This window comes from Scardinius erythrophthalmus (genome assembly GCF_964197995.2).
Source record: "Scardinius erythrophthalmus genome assembly, chromosome: 9".
Taxonomy (NCBI): Eukaryota; Metazoa; Chordata; class Actinopteri; order Cypriniformes; family Leuciscidae; genus Scardinius; species Scardinius erythrophthalmus.
Genome location: NC_138229.1, coordinates 12,229,545 through 12,244,681, shown reverse-complemented (window position 1 = coordinate 12,244,681; position 15,137 = coordinate 12,229,545). Strand labels below are relative to the sequence as shown.

The following is a 15,137-nucleotide window of genomic DNA, read 5'->3' as shown; positions in this document are numbered from 1 at the left end:
GAATTTAACAAGACCATCAAAGAGGAAAAAGTAAATGGCCAACAAATGAAGTGTGGTCATTTTCATTATCGAAGACCCATGTATTTTGCCGGAGACGCACGTAGACATGATCTCCTTCTTCAAGAGTCAAAGAGATTGAATTAGTTCCTGTTTCATAGCGGTCACTTAGAGGATGATTGAAAATAGTTATTATCTGTTGTCCATTTTTAAAGAGTCTTAGACCCATAGGTTTAGATGAGCGGTTGTGTCCAGACAAAGTGAAGAAATAGACGCCTTTAACAGGTGCTGTGAAGATACCTGTAATGGTATATGCAACAATTAATCATTTATCAAGGATTTCTATGATCACATAAATACACTGTTTATCTGATATGTAGCTTTCAAAATTCTATAACACACAGATACAGATTCAGTGTAAGAACACATACCAGTGGCTGGGTTGTAAGCTCTTCCCTCATTCACAAAGACATCATTGTAAACCAGAGTGATCTCAGTGTTGAAAGGCCCATAGTTACCAACGGGTCCAAGTGTGGCAGCAAATGCCACTTTATAATCTGCGTGAATCAAAGATCAAATTTTGTTTAAAAAATAATCATGCAAACCTCTGTATAACACATCTCAGATCACAAACTATATTTCCTATCTTTCTGTTGGGTATGTATACGGTCTGTATATAATTTATGTATATAATTATTATTATTTTTTCACAGATTTTCCATCTGTAAGCATGACACAAGTGAAATAACAGATGAGAGGTTTACCTTTTCTCCTAAGATGTTCCTCAGTGACCTCCAGTCTGTTCGTCAGAGACCTCACAGTAGATCTCAGCTCTACCAGCTCAGTGTGGATCCCTGTGAGAAAGTGTTGCTGAAACTCACCAGAAGTCGAACCAGCACTGCTTTCCTCCACATTCAAATGCTCAGTCCTGTCAGTCTGCAATCCCTTCTCTTCCTGTTGGACCTCAGACATACAGGGACAGATGATCACCAGAAGCAGCAGCGGATACAGAATAGCGCAGGACATCTTTACCTAAGATAATACAAGTGGAAGACTGCAACTGTCAGTGAAGAAATGAATATTATTGGGCTTCTCGTCCCCTACAGCCCTGAACAAGACCCAGGTGTTTTAGTATAGCAGAAGTTCCTGCAGCTCTTGATATATCCCTGCTGGATTAATGTTTAACTCATGACACATTTTATGAGGAAAGTAAATGTAATGTTTTTATTGCAGATAATCATGTGTACAACGTGATCCATTTATCAACAAAACATAGTTTATATACATTTTGCCGATCAGTTCATATATGATACTTACTCAAGATACAGTGAGGAAAATAAGTATTTGAACACCCTGCTATTTTGCAAGTTCTCCCACTTGGAAATCATGGAGGGGTCTGAAATTGTCATCGTAGGTGCATGTCCACTGTGAGAGACATAATATAAAAAAAATCAAGTAATAAGTAATACTTATTTGCAGCTGTATCATACAAATAAATAGTTAAAAAATCATACATTGTGATTTCTGGATTTTTTTTTTAGATGATGTCTCTCACAGTGGACATGCACCTACGATGACAATTGGTCAGGCTACGACTAAGTGGGAGAACTTGCAAAATAGCAGGGTGTTCAAATACTTATTTTCCTCACTGTATATGCAATACAAGATATATATGACCCTGGGTCACAAAACCAGTCACATGTATTGCCAAACAATACATTGTATGGGTCAAAATTATCGATTTTTCTTTTATGCTAAAAATCATTAGGATATTAAGTAAAGATCATGTTCCATGAAGATATTTTGTAAATTTCCAAACTACCGTAAATATATAAAACATTAATTTTTGTGAGTGAATGCAGCAGAATCGCAAACATAAATGGACAACTTTTTTTTCACCCTCAGATTCCAGATTGTCAAATAGGACAGGACGATATTTGGTCGAGATACAACTCACAAACCATAAATCAATGGAAAGCTTATTTATTCAGCTTTCAGATGATGTATAAATCTCTATTTAAAAAAAATTGATCCATATGACTGGTTTTGTGGTCCAGTGTCACATACTTTGATTAAACAAAAAAAGACTTTAAAATATATATTTTTATCAAGGAGGTATTGTGTAAAACATGACACACATGTGGAAAAATAACAAAAGACCAAAGGTCAGATTGGTTTACAGAAGAATAAACACTATATAGCAGAGGTTTATTATTTAAAGCCATTGTTAAGTTTGCCTTATCAATGCACGTGTTTTATATCAAGAGTTGCAGCAGAAGCAGACACACAATGTTTAACTCATGACTCATGACTCAAAATATGAACAGCTGTTTTGGTTAATTTCTCAGTCACTTGCAGAAAATCAACACCACCACATGTCTATGGAACGGGGATCACATTTGTCCGCTGCATAGGGAAACGTCTAAACCATATCCCATGCAAGAATAGACTAGTCGTTTCATTTCATTTCTTTGTTATCTAATTGATAACTAGTTTATTCTTGGGCTATGGTTTAGACGTCTATAAAATTTTCACTGACAGCACAAATTTTGCCTTGTTTTAGATGTCTGGGCTGCAAGTTAACAGGTTAAGGTATTAGTTATGTTGTTAAAGCTGTTCAATTTGACAGTATTTTCTCTCTCCTGGTAATTTCTTAGGCAATGTCAAGAAGCCAGAGAAAGCCACTCTCAGATAGCAAATGACATCTAGCCCAGTTGTGGCCCACATCTCCCACATTCTTCTGGCCCACCACATGGAATGACGGCGATGACTCAACCTGATAGCGGTTGGCAATATGATATCCGGGCCTCATCTGGGCCAACTATGGCACATACAGTATGGCTCAGTTCTGGCAGCGGCAAACATCATATGGGCCACACACATCAAGTCGGTTTTAGTGTGAGTTGTGGCTTGCTTTGTGTGGCCCAGATGTGGGCCATGTGACCTCTGCCAGAACTGAGGCCATTGGCCCAGATGAGGCACGGATATGTATGCTATCTGGGAACTGTTGTAATTGTTGCATGCAATGGTGTGATTCATTGGCTAAAAAAGAAAGCAAAACACAAAATAAACGAAGTAAAGATGAATTTGATGCCAGCATTGTTATTTTTTTCAAGGTTTCTATAGATATCGACTTGCGATATATCATTACAGAGAGTAATTTTCTGAGTGAAAGAAATCATTTTTTGTTAAAAAAATGTCACACAAACCTCTGTATAATATCAAAATTGCACATTACACATCACACAATTAATTTAATATCTATCCATTAGTTATAATTTATGCAATCTGTCAGGTTAAATAGGTCCTTCTGCCGGCTTCTCATTGTGAACCTTGAGAAACTGTGATTCACTTCTAATGAGAGTCAGCACAATTCACTTCTCTCTACTGTGTTGAAGATTAAGAGATTGAAAATTATTATGAATTTACACAGAAAAAAGAAAATAGTTCTCCATTCAAAATCAGTGCAAGTGCAAAAAAGGGAATCAGCAACGCTTGTGGTAAAGGGAGCTTTAATAAATTATAAAAATGACCAACGCGTTTCAGCTTGAGAGCCTAGCCTTTTTCAGGATATACAACATAAGCAATGAATGACCGTTTTAAGAAAACATTACCATACTCGTACAATGAAAATGAACAACAGGTGACAGGCTCCACTCAAGATGTCAAACTAATTGGTTAAAAGGTTAATAATCAAGATTAAACAATCACCCAATCAGAAAACATCCTCATCAAATTGGCATTTTGGCAATTGGCGTTTTACCCATTTCTGCATCATAAGGAATTAAGTCATTATCAAAAAGGTCATATCTCACATTTTTTTAACTTTTTTTATTTTATTTAATGGTGACATTCACAAAAATGTCTTGCAACAGGACTCCTTAGATAGTATCTGTTTATTGCACTTCTATGTTCTCTTATACTGAAGATGTTTCACCAACATACATTTTATTGCATGGACACTGAATTTAATCATTTGTCTTACATTTTATAAAACTTGAAAAATAATAGAACTCTTATTTTCAGGATGATTTAAAAACTTTTATTATTATTACTTTTTTTAATACATTGACAATTAATACAATTACCACATTTAAATTTACCAAATAGAGTTTGAACTGTAATAGTATTTTGTGATGTTCGTTTTCTAGGACAAGCTTTTACAACTCTATTTTTTTAATTATTATTACTGGCCCTTTTGTAAGCAATTAGCGGTTCCTCATATCCTATTTAGTTTTGGATCACCTTTAATAACATAGCCTACTAATACTTATCAAATATAATATCATATTGCATGGATAGATGCACTTTTATGATGGACAGATGCACTTTTATGATGGATAGATGCACTTTTATGATGGACAGATGCACTTTTATGATGGATAGACGCACTTTTATGATGGATAGATGTACTTTTATGATGGACAGATGCACTTTTATGATGGACAGATGCACTTTTATGATGGACAGATGTACTTTTATGATGGACAGATGCACTTTTATGATGGACAGATGTACTTTTATGATGGACAGATGCACTTTTATGATGGATAGATGCACTTTTATGATGGATAGATGTACTTTTATGATGGACAGATGCACTTTTATGATGGATAGATGCACTTTTATGATGGATAGATGTACTTTTATGATGGATAGATGTACTTTTATGATGGACAGATGCACTTTTATGATGGACAGATGCACTTTTATGATGGATAGACGCACTTTTATGATGGATAGATGTACTTTTATGATGGACAGATGCACTTTTATGATGGATAGATGTACTTTTATGATGGATAGATGAACTTTTATGATGGACAGATGCACTTTTATGATGGACAGATGCACTTTTATGATGGACAGATGCACTTTTATGATGGATAGACACACTTTTATGATGGATAGATGCACTTTTATGATGGATAGACGCACTTCTATGATTGACACATGCACTTTTATGATGGATAGATGCACTTTTATGATGGATAGATGCACTTTAATGATGGATAGATGCACTTTTATGATGGATAGACGCACTTTTATGATTGACACATGCACTTTTATGATTGACACATGCACTTTTATGATGGATAGATGCACTTTTATGATGGATAGATATGCTTTTATGATGGACAGATGCACTTTTATGATGGACAGATGCACTTTTATGATGGATAGATGTACTTTTATGATGGACAGATGCACTTTTATGATGGATAGACGCACTTTTATGATGGATAGATGCACTTTTATGATGGATAGACGCACTTTTATGATTGACACATGCACTTTTATGATGGATAGATGCACTTTTATGATGGATAGATATGCTTTTATGATGGACAGATGCACTTTTATGATGGACAGATGCACTTTTATGATGGATAGATGTACTTTTATGATGGATAGATGCACTTTTATGATGGACAGATGCACTTTTATGATGGACAGATGCACTTTTATGATGGATAGATGTACTTTTATGATGGACAGATGCACTTTTATGATGGATAGACGCACTTTTATGATGGATAGACACACTTTTATGATTGACACATGCACTTTTATGATGGATAGATGCACTTTTATGATGGATAGATATGCTTTTATGATGGACAGATGCACTTTTATGATGGACAGATGCACTTTTATGATGGATAGATGCACTTTTATGATGGATAGATGCACTTTTATGATGGACAGATGCACTTTTATGATGGATAGATGTACTTTTATAATGGACAGATGCACTTTTATGATGGATAGACGCACTTTTATGATGGATAGATGCACTTTTATGATGGATAGATGCACTTTTATGATGGACAGATGCACTTTTATGATGGACAGATGCACTTTTATGATGGATAGATGTACTTTTATGATGGACAGATGCACTTTTATGATGGACAGATGCACTTTTATGATGGATAGATGTACTTTTATGATGGACAGATGCACTTTTATGATGGATAGATGTACTTTTATGATGGATAGATGTACTTTTATGATGGACAGATGCACTTTTATGATGGACAGATGCACTTTTATGATGGATAGACGCACTTTTATGATTGACACATGCACTTTTATGATGGATAGACGCACTTTTATGATGGATAGATGCACTTTAATGATGGATAGATGCACTTTTATGATGGATAGACGCACTTTTATGATTGACACATGCACTTTTATGATGGATAGATGCACTTTTATGATGGATAGATATGCTTTTATGATGGACAGATGCACTTTTATGATGGACAGATGCACTTTTATGATGGATAGATGTACTTTTATGATGGACAGATGCACTTTTATGATGGATAGACGCACTTTTATGATTGACACATGCACTTTTATGATTGACACATGCACTTTTATGATGGATAGATGCACTTTTATGATGGATAGATATGCTTTTATGATGGACAGATGCACTTTTATGATGGACAGATGCACTTTTATGATGGATAGATGTACTTTTATGATGGACAGATGCACTTTTATGATGGATAGACGCACTTTTATGATGGATAGATGCACTTTTATGATGGACAGATGCACTTTTATGATGGATAGATGTACTTTTATGATGGACAGATGCACTTTTATTATGGATAGACGCACTTTTATGATGGATAGATGCACTTTTACGATGGATAGACGCACTTTTATGATTGACACATGCACTTTTATGATGGATAGATGCACTTTTATGATGGATAGATGCACTTTTATGATGGACAGATGCACTTTTATGATGGATAGATGCACTTTTATGATGGATAGATGCACTTTTATGATGGACAGATGCACTTTTATGATGGACAGATGCACTTTTATGATGGATGGATGTACTTTTATAATGGACAGATGCACTTTTATGATGGATAGACGCACTTTTATGATGGATAGATGCACTTTTATGATGGACAGATGCACTTTTATGATGGACAGATGCACTTTTATGATGGATAGATGTACTTTTATGATGGACAGATGCACTTTTATGATGGACAGATGCACTTTTATGATGGATAGATGTACTTTTATGATGGACAGATGCACTTTTATGATGGATAGATGTACTATTATGATGGATAGATGTACTTTTATGATGTACAGATGCACTTTTATGATGGATAGATGCACTTTTATGATGGACAGATGCACTTTTATGATGGATAGATGCACTTTTATGATGGATAGATGCACTTTTATGATGGACAGATGCACTTTTATGATGGACAGATGCACTTTTATGATGGATAGATGTACTTTTATGATGGACAGATGCACTTTTATGATGGACAGATGCACTTTTATGATGGATAGATGCACTTTTATGATGGATAGATATACTATTATGATGGATAGATGTACTTTTATGATGGACAGATGCACTTTTATGATGGATAGATGCACTTTTATGATGGACAGATGCACTTTTATGATGGATAGACACACTTTTATGATGGATAGATGCACTTTTATGATGGATAGATGCACTTTTATGATGGACAGATGCACTTTTATGATGGACAGATGCACTTTAATGATGGATAGATGTACTTTTATGATGGACAGATGCACTTTTATGATGGACAGATGCACTTTTATGATGGATAGATGCACTTTTATGATGGACAGATGCACTTTTATGATGGATAAACACACTTTTATGATGGATAGATGCACTTTTATGATGGATAGACGCACTTTTATGATTGACACATGCACTTTTATGATGGATAGATATGCTTTTATGATGGACAGATGCACTTTTATGATGGACAGATGCACTTTTATGATGGATATAGTATGGGTGGATTGGTGTTTAACTCGTGACAGCCATTCAATGAGGAAGGGATGTAAAAAAATGTCAACATAATCAGTAAATGAAAAAAAAGAATCTATTAATGAATAAAAATGGTTAGTTATATTGCTTGTGTGAACCTTGTCAAAAAAAGATCTCAGGCATAAAAAATGTTGTGTTTACTCTTTTTGATTGAGTAGCCTATTAAATATATATTGAGTAGCCTTTTTTCACATAGTTTTACAAACTGTGTTAGAAACTTGATTTATAAAGAAAACAAATATGATGCTAATTCTGAGTATCTGATTTTTTTGTGTGGGAATAAGTTTTTTTTTTTTTTTTTACAGGATTTACTCTGAATCTACTTTACTCTTTCCCCGCTATTGATAGAATTGTTTTCACTGTTATATGGTAGGGGGGCGCTATTATGCATCTTCTAGCACAGAATCTCTGGATCAAAACATAGGTGAAGAAGAAGCAGAACAACTGATAGAAAACTGCTTATGCAAGTGTTACTTTACGCGATCATCAGTGTCCACAGGAATCAGCAGCAGGTTTGAGGTTCAAGTTTTCACTGATGTCTGTGTGCGCAATAAGTGGGCGGGAAAAACAATTAATTTCATTGATGCAGAGTCGACTCTTACTTTTGAAAGACAATAACTTTATATACGGTGCACTTTCAGATTTAAAACTTTGCAGGATGTTTTCATTCACTTAGAGCTATGTTACACACTACATGAAAGGTCATTTTCAAAAATCCATAATAGAGGCCATAATATATCAGCCTTTTTTAAGTCACTGTATCAACACCTCTCATAATGGGCGTGGGGGAAAGGATTCCGACAGCTGGATTGTTTGCCATCGAATTCTGTTCCCTCCATGTTTCTTAAACAATGAGGTTCTAATATTTAGGGCCCAAGCCCTGAAAGGGCAAAGGCCCTATTGTATTCCTTAGGATTATTATTTTTTTTCTATATTTTTTTTCCGACTTTTCGTGCACATTTGGAATACTCCTCCTAGGGAATTCATCCGATTGCCATCAATCTCGGGGTGCATGAAGCCAAGACATTGAAGAGGTATTCCCAGCAAACACATTTATGTTGTGGCAATGTCTGTGGCACGTTGCATTTCTGCTATGGCAACGTCGCTGTCTACGTGCTCGCAACATTGTAACAACGTAGAATTGTAAGACGCGACAGGGCTGTAGCAACGTTGTTGCGCGACATTCAGCAACTGAGAGATGACGTTCTGACAATTTTTTTGTTTTTATGCTAGATAGGCCTATAGATATCCCCCCATTTAGCATTTTATGTTTTGAGGTTAATTTTTAATTAGTCAGATGTTAGATAATTATATAGTTTTAAAAAATATTGTTTATCCTTATTATTATTTAATGGGGTTATCAGTAAATTAGCCTAATTATAACCAACACCTGCAAGTGTACACTTTGAAGAGTACAAATTACAGAAAGTTACGTTAATTCAACTTTATTAAAACTAACTGCATATATGGTAATCAAATTGCACTTCCAAAAGTCATACATTTGTAAAAAAAAAAAAAAAAAAAACTAAATAAATGAATATACAAATTTCTTTTAAGTATAATAAATAAAACATAAAAAGCAAAGATCAGAACATTTAATGAACAAAACCGGTTCTGTACATGGCAGACAGTAGTCGAAAGCCGGACGATAAAGTTCGGTAAACGGAATCAGTCCAGGAAACATCCACAAATCCTGAGGAGCAAAGAAACAAGTGAGACTAAATAGCAGACAAATGAAATGAAAAACTAAACAGTGCAAGCGAGGCTACATAGACACATTAGAAAATGAAGTTGTAGGTTGTGTTTGAATAATTACGTATCTTATTTAGCTGAGGTAAATAAAACTCAATACTCACGTTTCCTTGCTCGATGAAGAACGAGACAACACAATGAGCCCAGCGGGCGGCTGAAATTTAAAAGGCTGATTTTCGTGCTTCAGGGCAGTGACGAGTACATATGTAGTCTAGTGGTTGTCAAGACACCGTTGGCACAACCTTAATTAAGCAATGGCCCTGAACGGTGGTTTAAAGTCAACATTGTGACAACGTTGTAACAACCTTCACCACACAATGTATTTATAGCAACCTTTTGGCCATATTGATAAAACGTTGTTAGAAGGTTGGGTACATTGTGCCAACGTTCTGTGTTTGCTGGGTTTATATTGGACATTAGATCAACTAAAGAGGTATTAGCAAACCCTGCACCCTCTGATCAAGATCAGACTGGCAAGACTGTGTCCGTGAGATACACTTAAACCTGGGGCGTGTGACTCTGTGCGGCATCAGGACCCTTAATGAATGAATAATTGAAAGTATGAGATACTCAGAATAATCAAAGATCTAAATTAGCCTGAGTCATAATCAATATTTATGATTATTTTCTAATAAGAAACACAATCTAAATTTGATTATCATTTGAAATTGGAGTCAGATTAAGCGTAGAGCCATAGTAATATTGAAACTAAATTCTAATAAATAAAGTGAGCGCTGAAAAGACATACACGCATTATACCTTCACCTACACTGACGAATAAAGATTTTTCTTGGCAAGATAACTGGTTTTCCATTCCGTGAATCAAATAATAACAGGGAAAAAGGCTTAATTCCAAGTCTACACTTGGGATGACATGTTCCAAGTTCTGAATATGCTAGCGTCATGGAGATATAGCCTTGCATTCAATTTGGCGTGCTCTTCGTCAAATCCCTTTGTGTGTTATTTGAGAATGGTTGGGTTTATCAAAAAGCTTTTGATAACATTTTGCCAACATGACCTGTGTTGATCTAATTCGATTTTCATGAAAATCGGACGAACTGTCTAGGAGGAGTTTGAAAAGTAGATTTGTGCCGGGAAAATCTGCAGGGAAAATTTTCATGATGAAAAATTATGTTATGATACAATCAAATCGTCTTGAGCCAAAGAATCAGAGGAAAATTCAGAAGAAAAACACACCATTCGGTGCTTGGCCCCTAATAAAAAAACTCATGGATACAATTGGTGCAATTGTATCTTCGGTGATTGGCCCCTAACGGATACAATAGATGCCGTCGCACCATTTGGTGCTTGGCCCCTAATAAAAACAAATGGATACAATAGGCGCCATCGCACCATTCGGTGCTTGGCCCCTAATTAGAGCCATAACCAGGCCAGAGAGGTGTGAATTTGTGCAAAGAAGACTGAAACTGAATGGGGCAGTTTGCACCACAAAACAATACACTGAATGGATGCTTAGAAAATTACAATAAACATCAGTTAGCATTTTAGAGTCTTCTTAAAAAAAGATCTTGAAAAACATTTCATAAAACTCAAGTTGTAGACTTATCATCATCAGATTTGAAATATAACATGGTCAGGCATGTGACTTTAGCTGCAGTGCATTTCTAGATTAAAACAATGCCAACTTCAATTTTATTTTCATAAAGATATTTCATAAAAATAAACTTTATTTATTGCCATAAATTACTGTAATGTATTTTCACCCTTTTAGTGAATCAGGACTAAAATTGAATGATTTTTATGTTATATTGAGCAGCTGTAGTTAAGACTTGTTAAAAAGTACATTGAACTTAATGGAATTTATTAAAATTGCACCTTACTTAGGTTATCTTGGTGCCTCTGTGGTGTTCTAGGCATCTGAGATTGGCCCGATTCCAAAGCAGGGAACCGGAAATTATTTACATGGCTTTTTTATCTACTCCAGACCATACATCATCCCAATCAGGGTTCCCTCTCTTAAAGTATTTGCCAACCAGACACCTCAGATTGGCTTCGTCAGACGGCATCCAGCCCCCTATGGACACTATCATTTGGGAACTGGAAATTAGGATCTGTACTTGCGTGCTGCACTGCAGTCACCAGAAAAGACTCCAGACAATGTCTTTGATATGCTTTAATCATGGCTGGGAGTATCTCAGACAAATCAGAGAAAACTTACCGGCAAAAAGATGACAACAGTTTGTACATGAGCAAAGATAGCGTGATATGATTACATCATTTTTCTCAAATTTAATTGGCTCTTCATAAATGCATTTTAGCAATCTCCCTCCTCTGTTACAAGGCAAAAGTTAACTATGAAATTTGATTAGCTCAGCTTGTTGCTCAAGTTATAAGGGTTACATATAATATTCATACAGCAGTCTAGTACTTCTTCCCTCCATCTACAACATTTGTTTTTCCACATTAACTTTCACCAAGCCTGCATCTTGTCCTTAAAAGCATATTTCTTATGCATATGAAAACATTCCAGAATACAATTTTAGTCTTGAAAAAGAAATGTTAATTTTGACTTGAAGCTTCATGAATTTAGTAAGATTGTCAAAGAGGAAAAAGTAAATGGCCAACAAATGAATTGTGGTGGCTATAATTATCAAAGACCCATGAAGTCTCCCGGAGACGCACACAGACGCAATCTCCTTTCTCTAAATTCAAAGAGATTGAATTAGCCGTTGATTCATAGCGGTCACCTAGTGGATGATTGAAAACAATTACCATCTGTTCTCCATTTTTAAAGAGTCCTAAATTCAGAACTTTCGATGAGCGGTTATGTCCAGAGAAACTGAAGAAATAGGCCCCTTTTACAGGTGCTGTGAAGATACCTGTAATAGTTCAATAAACAGTGATCTTTTAAATAATTACACTGCTCATTTTGACAAAATGTAGTTTTCAGTGTGATTATTAAACCTTGATATAGGTTATAAAAATACATACCAGTGGTTGGGTTGTAAGCTCCTCCTTCATTCACATAGACATTATCATAAACCAGTGTGACTGGAGTGTTGAAGGGTCCAAAGTCACCTGTTGATCCAAGTGTGGCACCAAATGCCACTTTATGTTCTGTGTGAATCAGATCATGTTTTGTAAAAAAAAAAAAGAGAAAAAAACATCAAAACACTATAATCACACAAACTGTATAGAAAAATATAATATAATAATAATTATACATTTTGCTGGCTAGGTAATTTTATACTAAAGCATGGTTTCTGAATACACTCTGAACTTTTGTCAGTGACAACAAATGTTTCACTTATCTCTGCTGCAGGACTGAATGCTTCTTAAGGTGTTAGCAGTAGTAATGGACTGAAAATTTCATTTAGTACAGTTGTGATTCATCTTAGAAATGGCTGATTTGGTTAATAGCTTGGAACTTAGAATAGTTTTTATTTTATTTTTAAATATAGAGAAACCGCACCAATTGGATCACCCTTTATGGATCCATGTGTGTTCTGAGGGCATTTCAAGGCCAGGCTTAAGCTATCTAACTGAGAGTTTCCTCTGATTTTTACTTATATTTAAAAATATGAACTGTTTAGCGTTTTACAAGTATAGGCTGACAGAAATGATAAGAACAGACAGGAATGTGTTACCGTTTTTCCTGAGGTGATGCAGTTGTTCCTCTGTGACCTGCAGTCTGTTCTTCAGAGAACTCACAGTGGATTTCAGCTCTGCCAGCTCAGACTGAATCCCTGTGAGAACTTCCTTCTGGACCTCAGACATACTAGCACAGCTAAAAAAAGAAGCAGATACATAATGGTACAGGGAATTGTTACCCGTCACAATCACATAACCTGAATAGCTGTGGACTAAATGAGTGTGAAAATTGAACTCTCCTCGACTGTGCACTATCAATTTGTCATTAACCTATCTACTTGAATGGTATGAAACTTAAGACTGGAGTAATGGCTGCTGAAAATTCAGAATTTCCATCACATGAATAACATGATAACATTGATTTTTAAAATGTTATAATATTTCAATCACTATTTCTTTACAGTATTTTTGATCCAATAAAGGTAGCCTTGGTGAGCATCTTTAAAAAAAATTTTTTTTAAGAAGGTCTTTAATATTTCACACCAGCATTGTATCATAATTGCTAATATGCTCAGATAACTGCAGTTCATTTAGCCATACGACATAAGAGAACATACCAGTGGTTGGATTTTCCTTGCAGGTGCGTCTTTGTAAACCAGTATTCACTTGGTTTATTAGATTTCTGAGAAGTGCAACTGTTACAAGAAAAAATGGAAAGCCAGCTGATACTGACTTGATACTTTAGAACAGGTGGATTAATTTTTAATTCACAATGTAATCAGATGGAGTAAAGGTTATGCTCCGAACCAACCATAGGCAATAGGCAGAGGGAAAGTCAAACAGGCTGGAATAGAAATCCAGATTAGCAAATAAGCAAATAATATCCAGTCATGAGATGAGAGTCAAGGTCAGATGAACAGATAGATCAAATAAGAGGCAGACAGTTTCAGAGAAGAAATCCAAGCTCATGTTCAAAATCAGGCTGATAGTCAGAACAGCAAGACCAAAGCAGGCAAGCAGTGAAACGAGTGAGAATCCAGACTCCAAAACCAGAACCAGATCAGGTGGTCAAAACCAGGAGAGATGTCCAAGACTGGGCAGAAGAGAAAAACATAAGCAAAATAAAAAAATAAAACAAAACCAACAGGGATCCCAAACTTAACAAAATGGCAAAAGAGACTGGAAACACAAAACACACTGGCAGAGAGGAGAGGAAAACATAAATATATATAAAAGTATATATATATATATATATATATATATATATATATATATATATATATATATATATATATATATATATATATGTATATGTATATATACACGATATATAATTATCCTATATATCATATGATTGAATTATATATGACATCACTTGTAATGACTAAATTCAGCTGGAAGAGGGCAGCCTTCAACTAAGTTGTAAATAAGCAGTTAAAAGAGGATGTGTTGACTCTTGTATGCCTCTAGAGGACTCCAAATAGCCTATTAACAAGAAACTTTTTGAAAACTTGATGGATGCAACTAAAAGATAAAGATTAGTAGGCAGGCTTTAGTTTTCTGCTTGTTATTTTATTTATAAATATTATATTTTTGAAGCATGCCACTGATATACCACATTATAAACACATATGCTTTACAGTATAGGACACTAAATTGGGACAAAAAAATTTAGTGACAAAGCAAACAGCTCAGCACATCTAAGTTCTGCAGCAATCCACGTGACATGAGTCAGAACTGGATCATATTGATTATATTGGAAGAAAGGCAATTTGTGCTAATGATGGTGTGTAATGCATGCTAATGATGACATGTAAGGGTAAAGCATAGCTCTTGTATAGTAATCCATGATGAAGAAGAAAGTGGTATATAACATAAGGCTTGCGATGTCAAGTTTTTGCAACATGCCAGTCCTGCTACAGTCCAATCTGTCACATTGTCTCAGCCTCCAGGGCACTGCCATTCG

The 15,137-nt window shown here is 35.3% G+C and overlaps 1 protein-coding gene across 1 annotated transcript; it reads right to left on the bottom strand.

Annotated features, from left to right (window-relative positions):
• Positions 1–11,745: 11,745 nt before the first annotated feature.
• On the bottom strand, positions 11,746–13,878 carry LOC308695712 (complement C1q tumor necrosis factor-related protein 6-like). Its single transcript, XM_081373891.1, has 4 exons — positions 13,789–13,878; positions 13,228–13,367; positions 12,572–12,697; positions 11,746–12,459 (listed from the first exon to the last, which is right to left on the bottom strand). Exons 2-4 carry the CDS (start codon positions 13,355–13,357, stop codon positions 12,179–12,181), a joined length of 537 nt encoding a protein of 178 aa, XP_081230017.1. The 5' UTR covers positions 13,358–13,367; positions 13,789–13,878; the 3' UTR covers positions 11,746–12,178.
• Between the last annotated feature and the right edge of the window lie 1,259 nt (positions 13,879–15,137).

Excerpts from the sequence above, each read along its gene's own strand:
- LOC308695712 (XM_081373891.1), bottom strand. The coding sequence starts at position 13,357 with ATGTCTGAGGTCCAGAAGGAAGTTCTCACAGGGATTCAGTCTGAGCTG. Across the intron at positions 12,698-13,227 it reads GCATCACCTCAGGAAAAACG|AACATAAAGTGGCATTTGGT; the intron begins GTAACACATTCC and ends TGATTCACACAG. Across the intron at positions 12,460-12,571 it reads AGCTTACAACCCAACCACTG|GTATCTTCACAGCACCTGTA; the intron begins GTATGTATTTTT and ends GAACTATTACAG.